Source organism: Chiloscyllium plagiosum, unplaced genomic scaffold, assembly GCF_037043375.1.
Source record: "Chiloscyllium plagiosum isolate Xiang-an unplaced genomic scaffold, Cpla_swu_hap1 HiC_scaffold_4, whole genome shotgun sequence".
Taxonomy (NCBI): Eukaryota; Metazoa; Chordata; class Chondrichthyes; order Orectolobiformes; family Hemiscylliidae; genus Chiloscyllium; species Chiloscyllium plagiosum.
Genome location: NW_028270142.1, coordinates 36,964,420 through 36,984,770, shown reverse-complemented (window position 1 = coordinate 36,984,770; position 20,351 = coordinate 36,964,420). Strand labels below are relative to the sequence as shown.

Below are 20,351 nucleotides of genomic sequence, written 5' to 3'. Positions count from 1 at the left end.
GGTGTGACTTCTGACTTTGTCCACCCCAGACCAACACCAGCCCCTCCACATCTTGGAATTCCTTTGATAATAGTTAGTTTGCTAGCCAAGGTTTCTTGCACTAAAACAGTACTTAAACATTTGGAATTTCAAAAAGAAAAGTCTCATACTAGAGATCACGTATTTACAACAAATACTGAAAGCAGTTCAGAAAGGATTTATTGAAAAGTGATGGATTTTCCTTTATTCATGCTTTTTAAAAACATTTTGGGTATAAACTGCAGTGACATCAAAAAATCATGGCTATTGTCTTGATAATTAATGAACACAACCAACTGGAAGTGCTTTAAACAATGTTTATATTTAATTCTTTGACATAAGGAACCCATGGAAGTCAACAAAAGTCCTGCTCAGTAAGGCTGTAGTGATGACCCTACTGCAGTGGAACTTTGACCATCTATTAACGTCACATTGAAATTTCCAGTCAACAAGTGTTATTGGGATTAAATAGCAGGGTTCCTGCATTTATAAGCATTAAAGGCCTGTTGCTGAAGAACCAACATCAGTGGATGAACCATTGCAACTGGAAGCCAGAAAACCATCTCCCTTGGAGGATCTGTCCTCCCAGCACTCCATTGGTCAACACACAAAGGTCAGCTAACTGAAAAGGTGTAAACATGCACTCAAGGTCATCTAAAGCAAGGAGGCGTTGACACCACTGATAGAGAGAAAAAAGCCACTGACTGAGAGGAGAAAGCTGCTAAATGTTTGGCTTGGAAACCTCCTGATCCTTCAAGTTGTAATTCACTTCAAAGCTCAGCAACTTGACTGTGAGGTGGAACAGAGGTGACAAAGGAAGGAGAAGAAGCTCAATCTCTGGCAGTGAATTCCATTTCCCAATCACAACATGTAGATCCAAAATTCACCCCTCAGTCTTGTGATCATACAGGCGTCATCTGTCATTCTGCGGGGACTGTTGTCACGGCCAATTTTTTCAGATAGAAATACACAGCAATAGCCAGTTTTTAATTCAGGTTTTCTCTCCTCTCCTTTTGCTTCCTGGTTTTAGTCCTTTGCACAATTAACTAATTAAACAACTTTTTTTTTTAATTGGAGGGATCAGTACATGCAAACTTCACAGAAATATCCAACTAAACGGCAACTATCAACCTAAGATATGGTGGACACTGTTGGAAAGAAGTTTTAGGGCAAGAGTGAAGGCAGACATTTAATCCTTACCACTTTCCAGCCCATCTGACCCAGGTGAACCAGAAAGTAATGAGGATAAGTAGACCTTAGGAAAGATTTGATTTATTACTGTCACGCGTACCGAAAAACAGTGAAACGTGCTTTGTAAGCAGATCATACTATACAAGTGCATCAGGGTAACAGAACAGAGTGCAAGATACAATATGTACAAAATATATAAGTGCTTAATTTTTCCAGCTAGGAAAGAGCACCTGTAGGGAAAAAGATCAAACACTGTATGGGAACTAAAAGGCCTTCAAATAAAAACATATAAAATCTGTGATTAAAATTTATAAGTTTATGCATTGTTCAGAAATCTTAAGACAATATTCTTCTCAACTGAGGCTTAAAGACCATTTTTCAATGTTATAGATCCTGTAACTTACCTAAATATATTTTGCTCACAGCCATTTTTGAAGAACTATCTTCCTCAAAGCTCTGGACCTTAGACAAAAATAAAACATTTTAAAATTCATGCCTGGTTTTCTCCCGAGTTCTACATTTTTAAAATATTGACACATTTTCGAAGTTACGTCATAAATAATTGAACATAGTAACAAATAATACAGAAATGCTGTAGCATTTTGTTCGCAGCGCACTGCTAAGGACACCTTGCATTGTCAATAATGCATACAAAGTGTTCTGTTGCACTACTTAAAGACCAAAGTCTCCTCCTCCTCCTATTCTAACCAACTAATTTCCTAAGACAGTATGTACAAACACAGATGAACTGACTATTTGCTAATTTATGGTTTGTACAATCATGCTGTACACAGAATAACTGCTCTGTATATCTCCCTAACAAAAACCTGTGTGTGAAATTTTAACTAACTGGTTGCAAATCACAATGATATTGATGTACTTCAGAAAGGAAAATCAAGGGCCTGGTTTTCATCTGCTATCCTTTTTTTCCAATTATCCCATCCTCTTAGGTAGTCCCATGGCCTTAAGGATGACTTGCTTCCACTCCAGTTGGATGGGTTCTGAAATGGCTGATCAGTCAATGTACAACCTGCAGACTCTGCCACAAGTGGAGAAGGTGGTGTTTGAAGGGCTGGGGAGCTGCATCGTTTGGAGGTCTGTGCACTCTTTCTGAAGCCTCGACCTCAGATCGTGCGTGACAGCTTCTCAAATGTATGCAGTGGTTTCCCAAAACAGCCTTCTCTATTTGGTCAGTCACAAGCCAGGTATATGATTTGGAGGAAAGAAACACAAAGTGCTGGAGACACTCAATAAGGCCAGACTATGGAGAAAGAAACAGAGTTAACGTTTTGAGCCTGATATGATTTTTGTTTTGCAGTTCTAAACGATTGGAGTCCCACTTTTCTCTCTATAGATCCTGCCAGACCAGTTGAGTTTCACCAGGAATTTCTGTTGTTTTTTTTAAATTTTATATCTCCATCATCTGCAATTGTTTGCTTCTACGAGCTCCTGAAAGGTATATTTTGATCTTCATTTGAATGTTTTGTGCACATCCCTGAAGCATTATGTTGGTCAGCAGCTTAATCACATTTGCTTTAATAAATCTGAACGACTTATTTTTTTAAATTAATACTTTTAATTTCACCTATTTTTCTAATCAACCTGTTCAGAGATTTTGTTGCACATCTCTGCAGCAGGTGATGTCATCAAGATGGCAGCGGAGTTGGGCTCCTGATTTGGCTTGTCCACTCCAACTGCTTTTCTTTACTTTCTTTTATTTCTCCCCCCTTTTTTGTTTGTTTTCTTCCCCTTTTCCTTTACTTCCCTCTTGTCCTGAGCTCACTTCCCAGCGCAGACCTCAGGGCAGCAGTGAGTGAGCCAAGAGAGGACTTGAGTGAGCACTTACTTGCTTTATTGGGGCGAGCACGGGACGTGGTATCAGATTCAACAGAGGCAGCATTGACAGAGGTAGGCCCAGTGGTGAAAGACAGCGCCTGAAGATCGGTGACTTTGTCATTGGTTAGGTCCAGCGCTGGCGGCGATGGCATGGCATCATGGTGACATCGACGAGGTGGGCCCTGCAGCGAGCGATGTGACTCTGATGTTGTTGGGTCCGGTGCAGGCAGCAGCGAGACAGTGATGGAGGAGAATCGGCCCGATGGTTAAAGATGGTGCCTGAAGGAGCGGCAAATTCACCGTTGGTTGAATTGGTGTAGACAGCAGCGAGGCGGTGGAGGATGGCGGCAGAGGCGTCATTGTTGATGAGCTGGCTCAGGACTGATAGACTCTCTTTAAGCTATATCTTTCTATGTTTTTTCTTAAACTATTCAAAATGGCACAAGATCACAGCAACAGTGGCAAAGCTTTTCACTTGTATTTTACTGTTTAATCTGACTGTAAAATACATATGATAATAAAATCATTCATATTCAGAGGGGCCATGAACCCAGGCCTCCAGTTCAGGGATAGGGACACTACCACTGCACCACAAAAAGGCCCCTTCATAGGTTGTGGGCATTTCTGGTTGGCCAATATTTATTGCCTATCCTTTGTAACCCTTGAACTGAGTGGATTGCTAGAAATTTCAGAGGTCAGTTACGAGTCAACTACATTGCTATGGGTCTGGAATTACATGTTGGCCAGACTGGGTAAGAGAGATTTCCTTCTCTAAAGGATGCAGCGCACCAGGTGGACATTTACAACAATAAAAAATGGTTACATGGTCACCATTAGACTAGCTTTGAATTACAGACTTTTATTGAATTCAAATTTCATCATCTGCCACAGTCACTTCTTAAACATCACATCAAACTTAAACCTGCTTTATTGTGAAGAAAGCAGGATTGTCCTTATGAAAAACTACCGTCTAGGACAGAAGTATCAAAATGTAGAATTTCATAAACAAAGAAAGATTTGCCCATATACATTTTATGTTTTATAGCTAATGAAGTATTCTCACTGTCATACTGTCGGAAACTGCACAGTTGAAACAGAAATATATAAATACAATCCAGAAACAGACCAATTTTCCCACTGGACCTCTGCCCCACTTTATTTAGTTCATTCTATCTAGATACCCTTCTATTCCAGAAGAAAAGTGAGGACTGCAGATGCTGGAGATCAGAGCTGAAAAATGTGTTGCTGGAAAAGCGCAGCAGGTCAGGCAGCATCCAGGGAACAGGAGAATCGACGTTTCAGGCATGAGCGCTTCTTCAGGAATCTTCTTTCCTGAAGAAGGGCTCATGCCCGAAACGTCGATTCTCCTGCTCCTTGGATGCTGCCTGACCTGCTGCGCTTTTCCAGCAACACATTTTCAACCCTTCTATTTCAGCCTTTCATATACTTAAAAAGCACCCAAACTATGTGATTCCATCACAATAAAGATTGGGAGTTCTATATTTTTAACATTATCTGAGAACAAGTGTTTGAATTGGATCTGTTTTGTGACTATTTTATATTTTTGCCCTCTAGGCTTGGAGTCATTGACAAATGGAATCAATTTGTGACAAGCCTTCCGCAATTTTAAAGAATTTTATTGAGGCCATCCACAATTAAATGTGATCATGGTTGATCTGACAGATGCTAACACCACTCTCCTGTCTTTTCCTCTAACCCTTACTGATTAAAAATCTGCCTATCATGGACATGAATCTACTTCTTTATACTTTCTCTAGTACTTTTACTTTAATATGGAAATCAACACTACGCATGATTCTGCATAACTTTAACAAAAACTGTATATTTATTTTAAATTCTATTAGTTCAGAAGTGAAGGTTGTTGCATATTTTTAATGACTTTACTGGGCTTAATAATTTGTGCATCATTACCTCTAGATCCCTAGGCACCTCTATCCCATTTAGACAAATATGATAAAGTTGATATAATAATAGCTGATGATCATTATTTTATGTCTTTTCCTTCATAATTATACTGGCAAATCTCTTCCTTGAATAGACTTTTACAAACAATTAATATTTTACAACCAATGAAGTTTTTCAAAGTGTAATCACTGTCAACCATGGAAACACCACAGCCAATATAATTTCTACTTCTGTCCTTTATTGTTCTGGCATTATGACATCTCTATTTAGTAGACAGACCCCACCACTCCCATCTTTTTTTTATTTAAAGTCGTTTCTGCTTTAATGCAGTGATTCAGTTTTCGTGTTATAAAATGGGGCTGGAATCACTTTTAAAAGTTCACGCTTTAGAAACAGTATCCCCAATTTGTCAATTGTGTAACAGCAAATTCGCGTAAACAAAATACGTGTTAAACCAGAACGACCTGTATTATCCTTTCTAGATACTTGAAGCAATATTTAACTGCTAGTCCTATTCTTTATGCAGTCATGTTTTCCAGCTGGGCACTTCACATACAGCATGCATTCTAACTGATAGGCTGCAGCTCCAAAAATGAGTTTTCGGCATCTGCTCTCCCTCTACACCTGGTTTGGCCATTGAAAAAGTGAACAAAAATGCTGGTATTTGATGGAAGGTGGCTGGGGAGTCTGTTGTTTCAAATTGGACATGAAATATTTAGTATACTATTCAATATTCACTTCTCCTGGAGCTGGGAGCTAAGATTTCTGAGAGTGCCACCAGGATTAAATCAATGAGTGTTGAGAATAGATACAGGGATCACAGCATGTAATTAACCCACAATCTTTCACTGTGGAGCAGGTAACACAATAATTTGTGCCCCCTTCTGCTTCATATTATTGCTGTGTGCAACCTGCTTTGACAGTCTTAGTAGCAGTACTTCTGAGACTGCAAGTGATCTGAAGGTTCTCAAACCCACATAAATCCAAGAGCTTTGGATTGGGATTTTTACTTGTAAATCCAAGGAATGGAGTGAGGGGTTGGTTGATGTGGATGGGAAGGAAAGAGGTAGGTGTCTTCTTAAGGGGTCTCTCCAAGGGGGAAGGAGAACTGTGAAATAATAAACACTCCTGCTTCCTCCTGTATTAAAAAGTTATGAATCTTACTTCAGTCCTCCTGCCCATGGCAACCATATTATCGTATGGGCAACAAATAATTATTTATTTCCAAATGTGAGCAGGCTTTTGAATTTGGTATTTGCCAACTCTTTACCTCGTGAGGCAAGCCATCCAACTGATTTTACATCCCCTCCCTGCCTAAAACACATTTGGTGGGGTTAGGTAATATCCAGTCCCTGATGTCATGAGTCAATGACATTAATTGTCATGACTGAAGTTTGAAAAGTGAGTCAATAATCATTCCCCACTAGTTATAACCTGTCACAAAATATATCACATCCCAATGAGACCACCAAGATGATCAATCTGCCTGACTGACTGCTATTCAGGACAGCAGCAATTCATACCAGGTTTTGTCATGAACAGAAAATAATTCAATCTATTATTACACAAGTTAACTTTAACAAAATACCAGAGAAAAGTAATCACTAATCCATTAGGATGTGAATTCAATTATACCACTTTAAAAATCCCAAATACACTCACAAACACACTCTTTCATGATTAGGATAGACTGGTATGTATTATAGGTGGGATAGGGAAAACAAAATTCGAGAGATCAGAACTCCAGATCACAATGATGGATTAAATTGTCTCTCATAATTCCTTTTGATTTCAGCAATGACAATGTGCTGTTGCCTGTAGAGTGCTGGTGATCTTTCACTTTGAAAGTCAGTATGGTACATTTATGTCTTCTCTGACTTGAATGCTTTCTTAAGTTTTCTTGATTACCCCAACTTTTGACTCAGAGAAAAAGGGAAATGCTCTCAATTCAGAGTCTCTGGCTGTTTTGCACTTCCACATTTGTAGCAAATTGCAGCCCAACCAATCTGAGGGATGTCAGTAGGCAGTATTTCTTAATTCAAAGACTTTCGGTGCCACTCTATCTCTAAGTTTCCCATCACTGATTCAAAAAGCCATATTGTGTTGCACAGCTAAAAATATACGCCACTTGACTTTTCCAAGGTGTGCAAAAAAAAGCTGTTATTCCAGTACTTAACTGATTAACTTTCATTTTGGTTTATAGACCAAAAAAGGTGAAATACCTGGTCTCTTACATAATTACAAGAGCTTTTTAAAGGTGTGATGCATGTCATTGTAAGACTTAGTCTTAATTATATTATGAGTAAATCAGGCTGCAATCCTTTGAAGGATGATTGAACATGCAAGAAAATGAGCAGGACATTTTTCTAGGGTATATGTCTTGATGCAAGATATGGAGGGGAGGAGGCCTATATCTGCAGAGTAGAGGGGAGTCTTCCAAGCAATGATCAGGAAGCATTGGGGGAAAAATAAAAGCAGCGGGACGTATCAATGCCAGACATTATGCTCAAAGTATAAATTTTCATATTCAACTGGCATTTCATGCCAACTGCACCACTTGCCCCACCATACACAATGTACTACATCCCAATCCCTCCTACCCAATTCAGTGAAAATTATTTTATTAGTTTTGTTGCAATGACATCCTGCTCAGTTTCAAGGCCATCAGAATGCTGAAATATAGGTGAGCTGCGCTTGCTCATTGAAAGTTGAGGAATGCAAGGAGTATTCATTAGTTGTAAAGATGTACATTTACAAGGAAGTTGCCAGGGTTGGAGGATTTGAGCTACAGGGAGAGGCTGAACAGGCTGCAGTTGTTTTCCCTGGAGCATCGGAGGCTGAGGGGTGACCTTATAGAGGTTTACAAAATTATGAGGGGCACGGATAGGATAAATAGACAAAGTCTTTTCCCTGGGGTCAGGGAGTCCAGAACTAGAGGGCATAGGTTTAGGGTGAGAGGGGAAAGATATAAAAGAGACCTAAGGGACAACATTTTCACGCAGAGGGTGGTACGTGTATGGAATGAGCTGCCAGAAGATTTGGTGGAGGCTGGTACAATTGTAACATTTAAGAGACATTTGGATGGGTATATGAATAGGAAGGGTTTGGAGGGAAATGGGCCGGGTGCTGGCAGGTGGGACTAGATTGAGTTGGGATATCTGGTCGGCATGGACAGGTTGGACCGCAGGGTTTGTTTCCATGCTGTACATCTCTATGACTCTGTGACTATGTGTAAAGGGTCTGTATAATCCTGAGTGACTCTCCAAGCTCAGACATTTGGCTTTAGGTGGTGCTTTCCTAAATGTGTAATCTCTCCAGAGGGCAGTAAAGGGCAGACTCAGTGCCCTGGACACAGCTCCCCATGATACACATGATCACCCTTAGTCATGCTTCAAAGTCAGGTGTAAGAGAAAGTGACCCAAGCAGAAGCCTGAACATATAGAGAGACCTCACTAATGCAGTACAAAGTTCTATATCTGTGAGCACAACTTGGTTCAAGATAACATTGACACCTAAGCACTCAAAATGTGATTTCAAAGGATGCTAACTCAACAATCACATTGATTTTCAGAAAGTCTGCTGGCTGCTGCATTGGCTTGCTTCAGATGATTTTGGTGGACATCCTCTGGTGTTTTGGGGCTAGAGGTCCCTAACCTGCTAGACATATCATGCACAGATGTAAGTGCAACCTCCTCGGTCTGATATGATATAGACAAGTGAGACACAGGAATTGGAGTTTTGGGAAGGGAGTCAGGGGATGGGGAGGGAGGTTCTCAGTCCCTCCCCATCCCTTCTACTGCTCCCTGCCACCAATCGTATTCATTCCTCCCATTGACCAACCAGGTTGTACCCTCTGTCTTCACCTATCCCCACCTCACTATCCTGCCTCTGCTACCCACTTTATCTTCAGCTCTCCCCAAGCCCACCCCCAGTTTCGAAGAACGGTTACACTTGAAACATCGTCTTCTACACCTCCTGATGCTTCCCGGCTTGCTGTGTTCTTCAAGCCTCCTGCCTGTCTATTTTGGATTCCAGTATCTGCATTTTGTTTTGTCTCTGAGAAGTCTTGTGTCAGGCAAACTTCCCAACTGCTTGGATACATTAGAACTTATTGTGCATGTTCTTCCCCTGCAGAAGGAGAGAAGCATGAGGACTGGGTATAGGAGCACTTTTATGGCAGTCATAGATGAACATTGAGATGTAAATCCCTAGATGTGTAAATGCCAATTTTAATGTTACTGCTAAGAAGTCTGTGGTATGGGGCATGTGAGAAGGGTTCTGAATTAACCGTGTTTCTGTTTAGTCCTAAAAACAGAAATTGCTGAATAAACTCAGCAGGTCTGGCAGCATCTGTGGGGAGAGAGAAGAGTTAATGCTTCAGATCTAGAGACCTTCTTTTAACCCAAACTGGATCCAAAACATGAACTCTGCTTTCTCGCCACAACTGGTGTTGTCAGACCTATGGAGTTTCTCCAGCAAATTTTATTTTTGTTTCAGATTTACAACATCCACAGTATATTTGTTTTATTTTGGTTATATCAACATGTTAAGGGAAGGAAAAAAGATAAAACATTACGCAAAGAGTGTGCCAGAGAGTGGTGGAGGAGATTTGGTTTTCAGACTGGATGCCTGTGACCAGCAATGTTCCACAGGGATCAGTTCTGAGTCCAGTTTTGTTTGCTATTTATATTAATGATTTAGATGAGATAATAGGAGGCTTGGTTAGTACGTTTTTGGATGGCACCAAAATTGATGACATAGTGAACAGTGAAGGTGGCTATCTAAAATTACAAAGAGAACTTGAACAATTCAATGGGCTGAGGAATGGCAGATGGAGGCTAATTTGGATAAATGTGAGGTTTTGCATTTTGGTAGAACAAACAACGGCAGGACTAATACAACTAGAAGTAGAATAGAGATACTTCCGGGTTCAAGTAAGAGATGCTTTGAAGTTTGTATCACATGTAGACAGGGTGGTGAAGAAGGTGTTTAGCATACTTGTCTTCATTGCTCAGACCTTTGAGTTGAGATGTCATGTTGAGGCTGTACAGGATATACGTGAGGCCTCTTCTGAAGTACTGTGTCCAGTTCTGGTCGCCCTGTTATAACAAGGATATTATTAAGCTGGAGAGGGCTCAGAAAAGGTTTACCCAGATGTTGCTGGGATTGGAGGGTGTAAGTTATAAGGAGAGGCTGGATAGTCTGGGACTTTTTTCACTGAAGTGTAGAAGGTTGAGGGATGACCTTTTGGAGGTCTATAAAGTCATGATGGTCATAGATAAAGTAAATGGGAGGTGTCTTTTCCATAATGTGGGGATTTCAAAACTAGTGGACATATTTTTAAAGATGAGAGGAGAAAGATTTAAAACAAAAGGCATGAGGGACAACTTTTTTACACAGAGTGATTTGTGTGGGGAATGAACTTCCAGAGGAAGTAGAGGATGCAGGTGTGGATACAACATTTAAAAGACATTTGGATAAGTACATGAATGAGAAATGTTTTGAGGGATATAGGTCAAAGGTAGGCAGGTGGGACGAGTTTAATTTCGGATTATGATTTGCATGGACTGTTTGGATTGAAGAGTCTGTTTTTGAGTCATATGACTCTATACCTCTGAGCTATTCTGACCAAAGCCACCTTTTGTAGTTGCACCCTTGTTTCATGCAAGCTTTTGGTGAAAAATGTATAAAATGAGTAAGTTCCAGCTGGGATGAATTTTCAGGAGCCTGGAGAAGTATAAGCTGCTGGCTGTCATAGCTCCCTTTACATTTAACTGTGAATCCTAACAGATTTGACAGCACCAGGAAAAAGGTGATGCCCATTATTAATGGGACACATCCCATGTACAAGAGGCCTTTGCCAATAGGAATTGTTTCCTGTTGCAATCCCATAAAAATTGTAATGCTCTTATCTCCTGGACGCCCTGCAGGAAAACATCTAGGGAATTGTCGCTGAAGTGTAGAGCCACTTTCCGTTGTCAGACATCTTGAGGGATGGGTGAAGATGACAAATAGAGGTTAGGTACTACTCTTGACTTGTAGAAAAGAAATGTTGTCAGAGCGCCTTTTAAGTATGTTGCCCAGAAGTTGGAGCTTGGGAGGTCTGGGTGACCTTCTGAACTTCCTGCCTGCACGATTTGTTCATTCATTTTATGCATGTCCTTAGAATGAGATACCCCCTGCCCCAAACAGAAGAACCTCCCACTTTAAAGCCTGAAACCACACTTGGTCTCAAAAAATCAAGATACATTCTCTGTTTAGTCTACAGGTTCATTAGAAGTTGAGGAGCAACATTACTTTTGTTGCTAAGCTGTCAGATGATTATTTTTATGGACCAGGTTAAAAAATAATTTGAAAGACAGGAGAAATGAAATGACAAAAGCGATGGTGTTGAAAGGAGACAAGGAGTGGCATTGAGGCAGAAGATGCGCCTAGAGGAAGTATGAATAGTGAATAGTGAACAAATGTTGTGCAAAATTAAAACAAGAGTAACTTCAAAGAAAAAACAGAAACTTACCAAAAGAAAAGAAATACAATGAGTGCAAAGATTGCAGATGGTACTGGCCCAGAGGACTGAACAATTCTTAACAGAAAGATGAAGTGCTGCTCCCCAAGTTTGTATCCATTGGGACTAACCTTTCTAACCCTCTTCCTTTGCAGCTCATCCTTCTACTACTGATATATGAACTCATCTAGTAGTTTAGTACTTGCCATCGCTCTTCAAAATGTCTGCTCTTTATGAATTTATTGTGGATGACTCGTTTGGCATGGCCTTAAATGAAAATCTAGCTGAGGATAGGTTACATCTACTTCTTTAGTGAAGCTTTTTAGCCTGGCTATATCTTCACCCAAGTGGTGCTAGAAAAGCACAGCAGGTCAGGCAGCATCTGAGGTGCAGGAAAATTGATGTTTCGGGCAAAAGCCCTTCATCAGGAATTAATTCCTGATGAAGGGCTTTTGCCCAAAACGTCAATTTTATGGCTCCTCAGATGCTGCCTGACCTGCTGTGTTTTTCCAGCACCACACTCTTGATTCTAATCTCCAGCTTCTACACTTTCGCCTATATCTTCACCCACTCACCCAATGAAGATCGTTGTGTTGGTACTATTATAAGACCATAACTTAACCTGACTGGTCAGTCTTTTGATACTTTATCCCGCTTTGAGCATCCCACCTTATTTCAACCTCTCACCTCTCTTTCGTCATTCTCTGTTACACTCTCAGGAATAAATATTTTATCACCAAGATTTCTTCACTGCTTTACTTTCTTGTCCTCCACATTAAATAACTTCTCGTTCTTAGTGATTTCAACCTACATCGCAACTCATTACCTTTTCTCTCCTGAGTTGACTGGCCTCCTATCCTCCCTAACTTTGTCCCTCCATATAAACTCCTGATATACATTTGTGTCCATCCTGTTAGCTTTGCCATTTTACCTGATCTTTCTAGTCTCAATTTTAATCACAGTAAGACTATCTCTGACCACTTCCTTACATTACTCATCTCCCCATTCACCTTTCAGGTCCCATCCTGAACTCATCTGTATCTATTCCAAAAAAAAAAGAAAAAGTGACTCACAGCAGCACTTTCAGAGCTTCAGCCATGTACCTTGGTTCTTTGCACATTACAACATTTCTGCAGCTCGGACTTACTCAATCATGTTTTCACCTCTGCCTGTGTTGCCATCATTCTCAATAAAAATTCTCTCACCCTTGACATTCCTCCAGAACTGAAGCATTTTTAACTAGAATTGCCAAATGGATGATTTATCACGGCATCCTCCAGCAAATTCAATTCACTGCACATAATTTCAAGAAACAGTTGAAGGCAATGAATCCTACTATTGGCCCTACTATTGGCAATATTTCAGCATTGCTTTGAAGATTTGTGCTTTAAGGCTAACCAGGCCCTCATCATACTGCTCCAATATAGTTAAAATATTGACATTTTCCTGGCAATGTGGAAAGTTACCCAGGAATTTCCTGTCCCCACAAAAAGGAAAAGTCCAGCTGATTAATGTACCATTAACTACTTTTGATCATCAATAAAGTTATAGTATTGAATGTTGACAGTGTGATCCTGTGGTTTTTACACAGTGATAATCTACTCATGGTCATCAGTTTGGATGCCCCCAGGGCCACTCAGTTCCTGACCTCATTACAGCCTTGGTTGAAACATGTAAAAAAAAGCTCAAGTACAGAGGCGAGCTGAGAGAGACTACCCTTAGCATTCATAGAGTCATTGAGTTATACAGCATGGAAACAGACCATTCAGTTCAAGTCATCCATGCAGATTAGGTATGCTAAATTAATCTATTCCCATTTGTTAGCATTTAACTCATATCCCTCTAAACCCTTTCTCTTCATGTACAGTACTCATTTAGATGCCTTTTAAATGTTTAATTATAGCAGCCTCCTCCACCTCTGCTGGCAGCTCATTCTAGACTCGCACCACCCTCTGCATGAAAAAGTTGCCCCTTAGATCTCCTTTATATCTTTTCCCTCTCACCTTAACTCTATGGTCTTTAATTCTGGACTCCCCTATCCAGGGAAAAAAGACCTTGGTTATTCACCCTGACCATGCCCCTTACGATTTTATAGACCTTGATAAGGTTACTGTCAGCCTCCAGGGAAAACAGCCCCAGCCTATTCAGCTTCTCCCTATAGCTCAAACCCCCCAAACCCTGGCAACATCCTAATTTTTTTCTGAACCCTTTCAAGTTTAACAACATCTTTCCTATAGCAGAGAGACCAGAATTGAACCCAGTATGGTGACTCTAATAGATCATCTGCAATCTCCTCAATTGAAGATCATCTGTCTTTTACCATCCAAGAAAAAGATACTGAGGTTGAGATTAGTTACATTTGTTCATGAAATAATTCATCACGAAGAGTCATTGTCAGAGAGCTGTCTATGTTATGGCTGATGTTTTACCTTGGGGAAGGTTGCAATCTGTGCAAACCCTTGCACTGTTCTTTGTCAGACGTTTCATCAGGTATTGAGGTCAATTTCCTTAATTTAAATTGCAAACTGTCCCATTTCTCCAGCATAGTCTGTAAGTAGTCAGATGCTCCAAATGCTGTTTCTTCTAATAACCTTAAATTATATAAATGCTCTTAAAAAACTCCTTCCATTCTTTACTGTTTAGCTATTGACTCTCCATCCTATGGAAAATATTGGTAATTTACCAAAACCCTTCAACCTGTTGAACACCTCTATCAGATTTCTTTATTCCAGTCATTATTTTAACTTCTTTATTCTAATGAAAAGAACCTTGGAGCCTGCGCTGTTCAGTCATAATTAAGCTGCTCATTTTGGGATAATTTCAGTGAATAAAAGATCGACTATCTCTTTGCTATCTTGACATTTTTCCTTTGGGAAATTTCCTAAACTAGGGACAATATTCTGGCCCTATGAACACCACGTACAGGTTTAGCATTGCATTCTATGCTTTTATGCTTTATGTCCTTACTTACTCAATGCAAGAACCCAAGTAAGTTTTAAACCAACTCAACTAGTCCTTATGTGTTACTTTGCACTCATGTGACATGAAATCCTTATGTTTAATTCTGTTTACCTCCTCCATTTCAAAGGAATCTGGTGGCTGAGCAGCTGTACAGAGTTTCCATTTCTTTGTCTGGTACATAGTCAGCCGGGCTCTTCTGTCTTGGTCTTTGGCAGTCATTTCCTCCAAGGGATTATCTTGGCCCTCCTTCACTTTAAGAGGCAAATCAGAAGTCTGGTTCTCAGCCTCATTCTGTCTGACTGTCAGTGGTGCCAAAACACTGTCCTCAGGTATAGACTGGTGAGCACATTGGAAAGTAGCCTGTCTATCCAATGACAAAGATTTCTCATCACTCCCTGTGAAGCCTGGAGAGTGGTTCATACTCTGGGACATTTTCCTCAGCAATTTTCTGCATTTCCTTTTTGTATCCAGCTTTTGTTTCTCCTCAGTAATGAGTTCAGATGATGGATTTTCATTGTTTGTCTTCATTAACAAGGAGGAGAATGCATTATTTACTTGTTGTAAGACTTCTAGTTGCCGGAAACGACCTAAATGGACAAGAGTGGGACAAAAATAACATGGGTTTATTTCGTAGGGCATTATCACATTTAAACATTATTTGCATTGAAACCTTCAGATTTGTCATAACCTTACATGTTTCCAGGAGGATTTTTGGATCATCCTGAGTGAAGCTGAGTTAACTTGAGCACCTCATTACATCCTCTTGGAGATACTATCAACTGGAATCTGAATTATTCTCTAACCCTTTTCTTGTGCCAAAATCTAGAATAGAATAATCTTAGTATTTGAGCTGAACATTCAAATCTCATGTCAGGAAACGTTTATTTCTTATGCCATCATTATGAAATATGAAGAGAGGCTGGAAAGTGGAATTGAGACTGAAGGTGCTCGCATTTAATGGCGAAGCAAGGTCACAGTCGTCTATTGCTTCTCTCTCTTATCTCCATTTCTGAAAAGAAAGGATAATGGACACCTGCACCGGTCTCTGTCAAAAGTTCATTGAGGCTAGTACAAATAAAGAAAGTTCAAAACTCTGATTGTTATATTAGTTGTTGGGTAGAACTCTTAAAGGATATGGAACAAAACAAACCAAGGAAGCTAAATGCATTGATCCAATGGTTTAAAGAACCTTTCAACTTGAACATTAACCCTATTTCTATCCACAGATGCTGGCTGATCTGCTGAGCTTTTCTTAATTTTCCATGTTTAAGTTCAGATTTCCAGCATCTGCAATATTTGGCCCTTGCTGAAGAGAGCTATTTCTGGAACACTGGGTGATAATCGAAGATTTAAATCATAGTAAAAGTCTTCCAGTCACATAGAACAAATGATCTTTGAAACTGGGTTGGACTAAGAAGTCTGAATGTTCATCACAATTTCAAAGATCCAGTTGAAATGAATACTTGATGCTTTAAGCTTTCAAAAAGTAAGAGTTATCCTACTTTTTAAACATAACCACATACTCTTATGCACAGCTTTTCTTACCGTACAGATCAGGGTTTTCCATTTGAATCCGTAGCTTTTGTGCATCCAAAAATACTCCTAAATTTATCCCACATGCAACCGAAGAGGTATTGAAGAAACGAGCAGGGACCTTCATTGAGATGTCAGCCTCTTCTTTACCAAAACCAAGATCTAGGAGGAGTTCCTCAGGGTCATCTTTCCAGATATTCAGTAATTCAATAACACTATAGAAGTGACAAAGGATGATGTTATACATATCCTACATATAGTCAGAGGTCAAAGAACACTAATTCAATCTGTGTTTGGTCCGTTATTATGGAGCATTCTGCCTGCCTAGAGTTTCCAACAGGTAATTCCCTTGCTCCCCAGAATCGTCTGAAAAATCTTGAATTCTGAGTCATCAGATTTTTCCATGATACTTGCCTCGAAAGCAGGAAATGTTGGAGAAAAATCCCAGCCTAATTCTTGGGAAACTACAAATCTGAGCCACCACTCACTTACAAAGACACTCAACTACCTTATCACCTTCTGTCTACCCCTTCCAAACCGATCATTTACCCATGTCATGGGGAGATAGTTGGATTTGGGAAAGAGAGAGCAGCCTAACATTTGATCATTCAAGTCATGTGAAAAAGCTCTTCATTAGTTGTACTCACATCTAGACAAAGGCTGATGGTCGTGGTTCTTTAAGGTCAATCATCTCAATCCCAGAGCATTACTGCAAGAGTTCCTCAGGTTAATGCTCTGGGTGCAAGCAATTTCAACTGTTTTTATCAATGACCTTCCCTCTGTTATAAGGTCAGAAATGGGGGCTTGGGCATAAAATGGCAAGTAACATTGGTAACATACAAGCACCAGACAATGACCTTCTGCAACAAGAGAGAATTCAACTATCTCCCCATGACAATCAATGGCATTACCATCACTGAAACTCCCCATCACCACTATTCTTGACACCACCATTGACCAGAAACAGGACAGGACCAACTATATCCACATATTGGCTACAAGAACAGGTCAGAGGCCAGGAATTCTGCATTGAGTAACTCACCTCCTAGCTTCTCAAAGCCTGTCCACAATCTGCAATCAGGAATGTTTATTGGATACGTACAGCTCCAACATTGCTCAAGAATCTAATCAACATCCAGAACAAAGCAGCACACTTGATTGGTACCCTATCCACCACTTTAAACACTCACTGCTCTCCACCACCACAGTGGCAGTAGTGTGTACCATTTGCACAACACACTGAAGCATACCACCATAACACCTTTGACAGCAAGTTTTGAACCTGTGCCCACAACTACCAAGAAGCATAAAATCAGCAGACAATAATATAACCTCGTTATAGTTTCCCTCAAAGTCATGCACTATCTACCTTTAAAGTAATTCATTTGATTTCACAGTCCCTAGGAATCCTAGAAATCTCCTCCTAACATTACTGTAGGTGCTATGACATCAGAGTGAGGAGGGTAGAGAAAACAGCATGCCCACCCATAGGCAAAAGAGAAAATGATTCGCATTTACTTTGCACTTTATTGCTGGATGTCTCAAAGTGTTTTACAGTTTGACGTGTTGTCACAGCTGCAGCATGGAAACCATAGTGGTCAATGTGCACACAGCAAAATTCCATAAAGGGTGATGTTATATTGATCAAATAATCTGTCCTGTGGATTGTGGGATAAACATTTGCTGTGTTAATGCTACCATTCTTTGACAAAATAATGCTATGTAATCTTTTGCATGTAACAATGCAGGCAGACAGGACTTTGGTTTAACATTTATCCACAGGACAGCACCTTCAGTAATGCAAAACTCTCTCAGTACTGGACTGGATAATCAATCTTGATTTTTATACTCAAGCAACTGATATGGGATATGAAACTAGAACCTTGTGACTCAGGAAAGAGGGCTGCACTCCAAGCTGCTGCTGACACTCACTCAGTCACCACTGTGACCATTTTAAGAATAGCCTTTGAGATTTTCAGTGTGTATTTTTGGGGTCCAAGTGAAGCAGGAGTGTTGCACGAGTAGTTGCTTCTGGGATGCGTCATATCCTCCTCCCACAGGCAGCATTGCCCTTCTAAATCCTTCTCCACTCCCATATACGCAGCCTCCTGACCAGCTCAACAGCTGATTTACTAACTGTGTCAGGTTATCCATTGGAAGCATTTAAATGAGGACTCAAGACAAACTTGGCTCAGGTCTTAAATTAGCAAAACTAGTTGTTTTGTGGATTTTGAATCGATTTTTGTTGCATTAAATTTCTCAGTCTGAGAATAAAATGAAGGATAAAACTCTAAAATCCTAAAGCTATTTAATAATGGAAACAAAGAGCTGTACCATGTGGTTCCAAAGAATTGTTGTGGTGCACCAAGTTCTACACCAAGTTAAAATTATAGCTCCGGAAAGATATAACTGTAGAACTATAGAACTCTAGAAATGTAAGGGTTGATGTTGACAGATATCAGTTGTTGGAAATGTGTTGCTGGAAAAGCGCAGCAGGTCAGGCAGCATCTAGGGAACAGGAGAATCGACGTTTCGGGCATTAGCCCTTCTTCAGGAATGGCTAATGCCCGAAACGTCGATTCTCCTGTTCCCTAGATGCTGCCTGACCTGCTGCGCTTTTCCAGCAACACATTTCCATCTCTGATCTCCAGCATCTGCAGACCTCACTTTCTCCTCAAAGATATCAGTTGTTATTAATCATAGAATTGTACAGTACTGAGGAGTCCATTCAATCCATGTTACCTTGCAGCTTTTTGGAACAGTTACCAATCAGTTCCATTTTGATAATATTTCCATTAGCCCACAAGTGTTTCCTTTTTAGTTCTGCATCCAACTCTCTTTTAGATTACATTTACAATTACATTTGCTTCCCTTGTTCTTTCAGAAATGTAACACCAGAACATCACAATTCACAATGTACAAAGAGGTTTCTTATCTCCCCCAGCAATTTTTGCCAAATTTTTCAAAATTGTCCCCTTTTGAAAACAATACATCTGCCAATAAAAGTAATTTCTCCCTCCCATTGTATCAAAACAGTTTGTAACTGTGAATGGCTCCATCTAATCACTACCCCCTTAATATTTGTCTGCTCTAAGAACAATGCTTGCTTCTGTAGTCTTGCAAGATGACTAAAGTCCCTCATCTTTGAATCACTGAAGTAACTCCACTCCATACCCTCTCCAAAGTCTTTACATTCTTCCGAAAAATGTAAATAAAGAAAAAACCCATAGAACTGCAGATGCTGGAAATCGGAATCAAACACTGAAATTGCTGGGAAGACACAGTTCTGATGCAAGGTCACAGGACTTGAAAGGTTAACTCTGCTTTCTCTCCACAGACACCGCCAGACCTGCTGAGTTTTCCCAGCAATTTCAGTGTTTGATTCCGATTTCCAGCATCTGCAGTTCTATGGGTTTTTTCTTTATTTACATTTTTCGGAAGAATGTAAAGACTTTGGAGAGGGTATGGAGTGAAGTTACTTCAGTGATTCAAAGATGAGGGACTTTAGTCATCTTGCAAGACTACAGAAGCAAGCATTGTTCTTAGAGCAGACAAATATTAAGGGGGTAGTGACAGAAATTGCTGGGAAAACTCATTGGATCTGGCAGTGTCTGTGGAGAGGAAGCAGAGTTAACCTTTCAAGTCCAGTGATCCTTCATCAGAACTGCGTTTTCCCAGCAATTTCTGCATTTCTTCCTAAAAGTGTCCTGCCTATATTTGGTCAAATTACTTCAGCTGAGGCTTGACGAATGATTCACACAGATTTTGCTTACCTTTCTTGCTTTTGTAATCTACTTATAAAGCCAAGGGCTTGTGTGTTGTGTTTACGTGTTAAGAACACCCTTAAACTATGTTCACTAGCCTTACTGCCTGCTCAACCCTGATGGCAAAGTTGCTTTGATGTTGAATGTATCAGCTGTTAGGTACCTGCCAGTTTCAGCTAACAGGTCCCTTTTAATATTTTCGAGATTTTGAAAAATGTTAAGTGTTGTTTCAGAGATCAAAAAACAGCTGGGCTAATATCACTCTGGAAACTTGGTCCTTTGCAATCTTGTCCCCAAATACCTAACAAAATTCCCTGATGGCAATCGTTCAAGTCTCCAAACAGTTCATGGAATTACAGAAATGATATGGTGCAGAAGGTGTCATTTGGCCCAATGTGCCTGCAGTGGCTCATTAAATAAACAGTACCATTATCTAGTGTCAATCTCCTGCCTTTTCCCCATAACCCTGCACATTTTTTTAAAAATCCAAATAATCATCTGAAGCCCTCTTTAATGCAGGCAGTGTCTTCCACACCTTCATTACTCACTGAAAAAAATCCTCAAGTCAAACTTGCTTCTTTTGCAGATCACTTTAAATCTATGCCCAATTGTTCCTT

The 20,351-nt window shown here is 40.1% G+C and overlaps 1 protein-coding gene across 5 annotated transcripts in view; it reads right to left on the bottom strand.

Annotated features, from left to right (window-relative positions):
- itprid1 (ITPR interacting domain containing 1) overlaps positions 1 to 20,351 on the bottom strand; it is a 143,778-nt gene that overhangs the window by 69,738 nt on the left and 53,689 nt on the right. For all 5 annotated transcript variants that reach the window (XM_043688817.2, XM_043688820.2, XM_043688819.2 and 2 more), the window contains 3 exons: positions 15,983 to 16,185; positions 14,549 to 15,024; positions 1,614 to 1,671 (listed from right to left, as the gene is read on the bottom strand). In XM_043688817.2, coding sequence (XP_043544752.2) covers positions 1,614 to 1,671; positions 14,549 to 15,024; positions 15,983 to 16,185 — 737 coding nt within the window. The remainder of the gene's footprint in view (positions 1 to 1,613; positions 1,672 to 14,548; positions 15,025 to 15,982; positions 16,186 to 20,351) is intronic.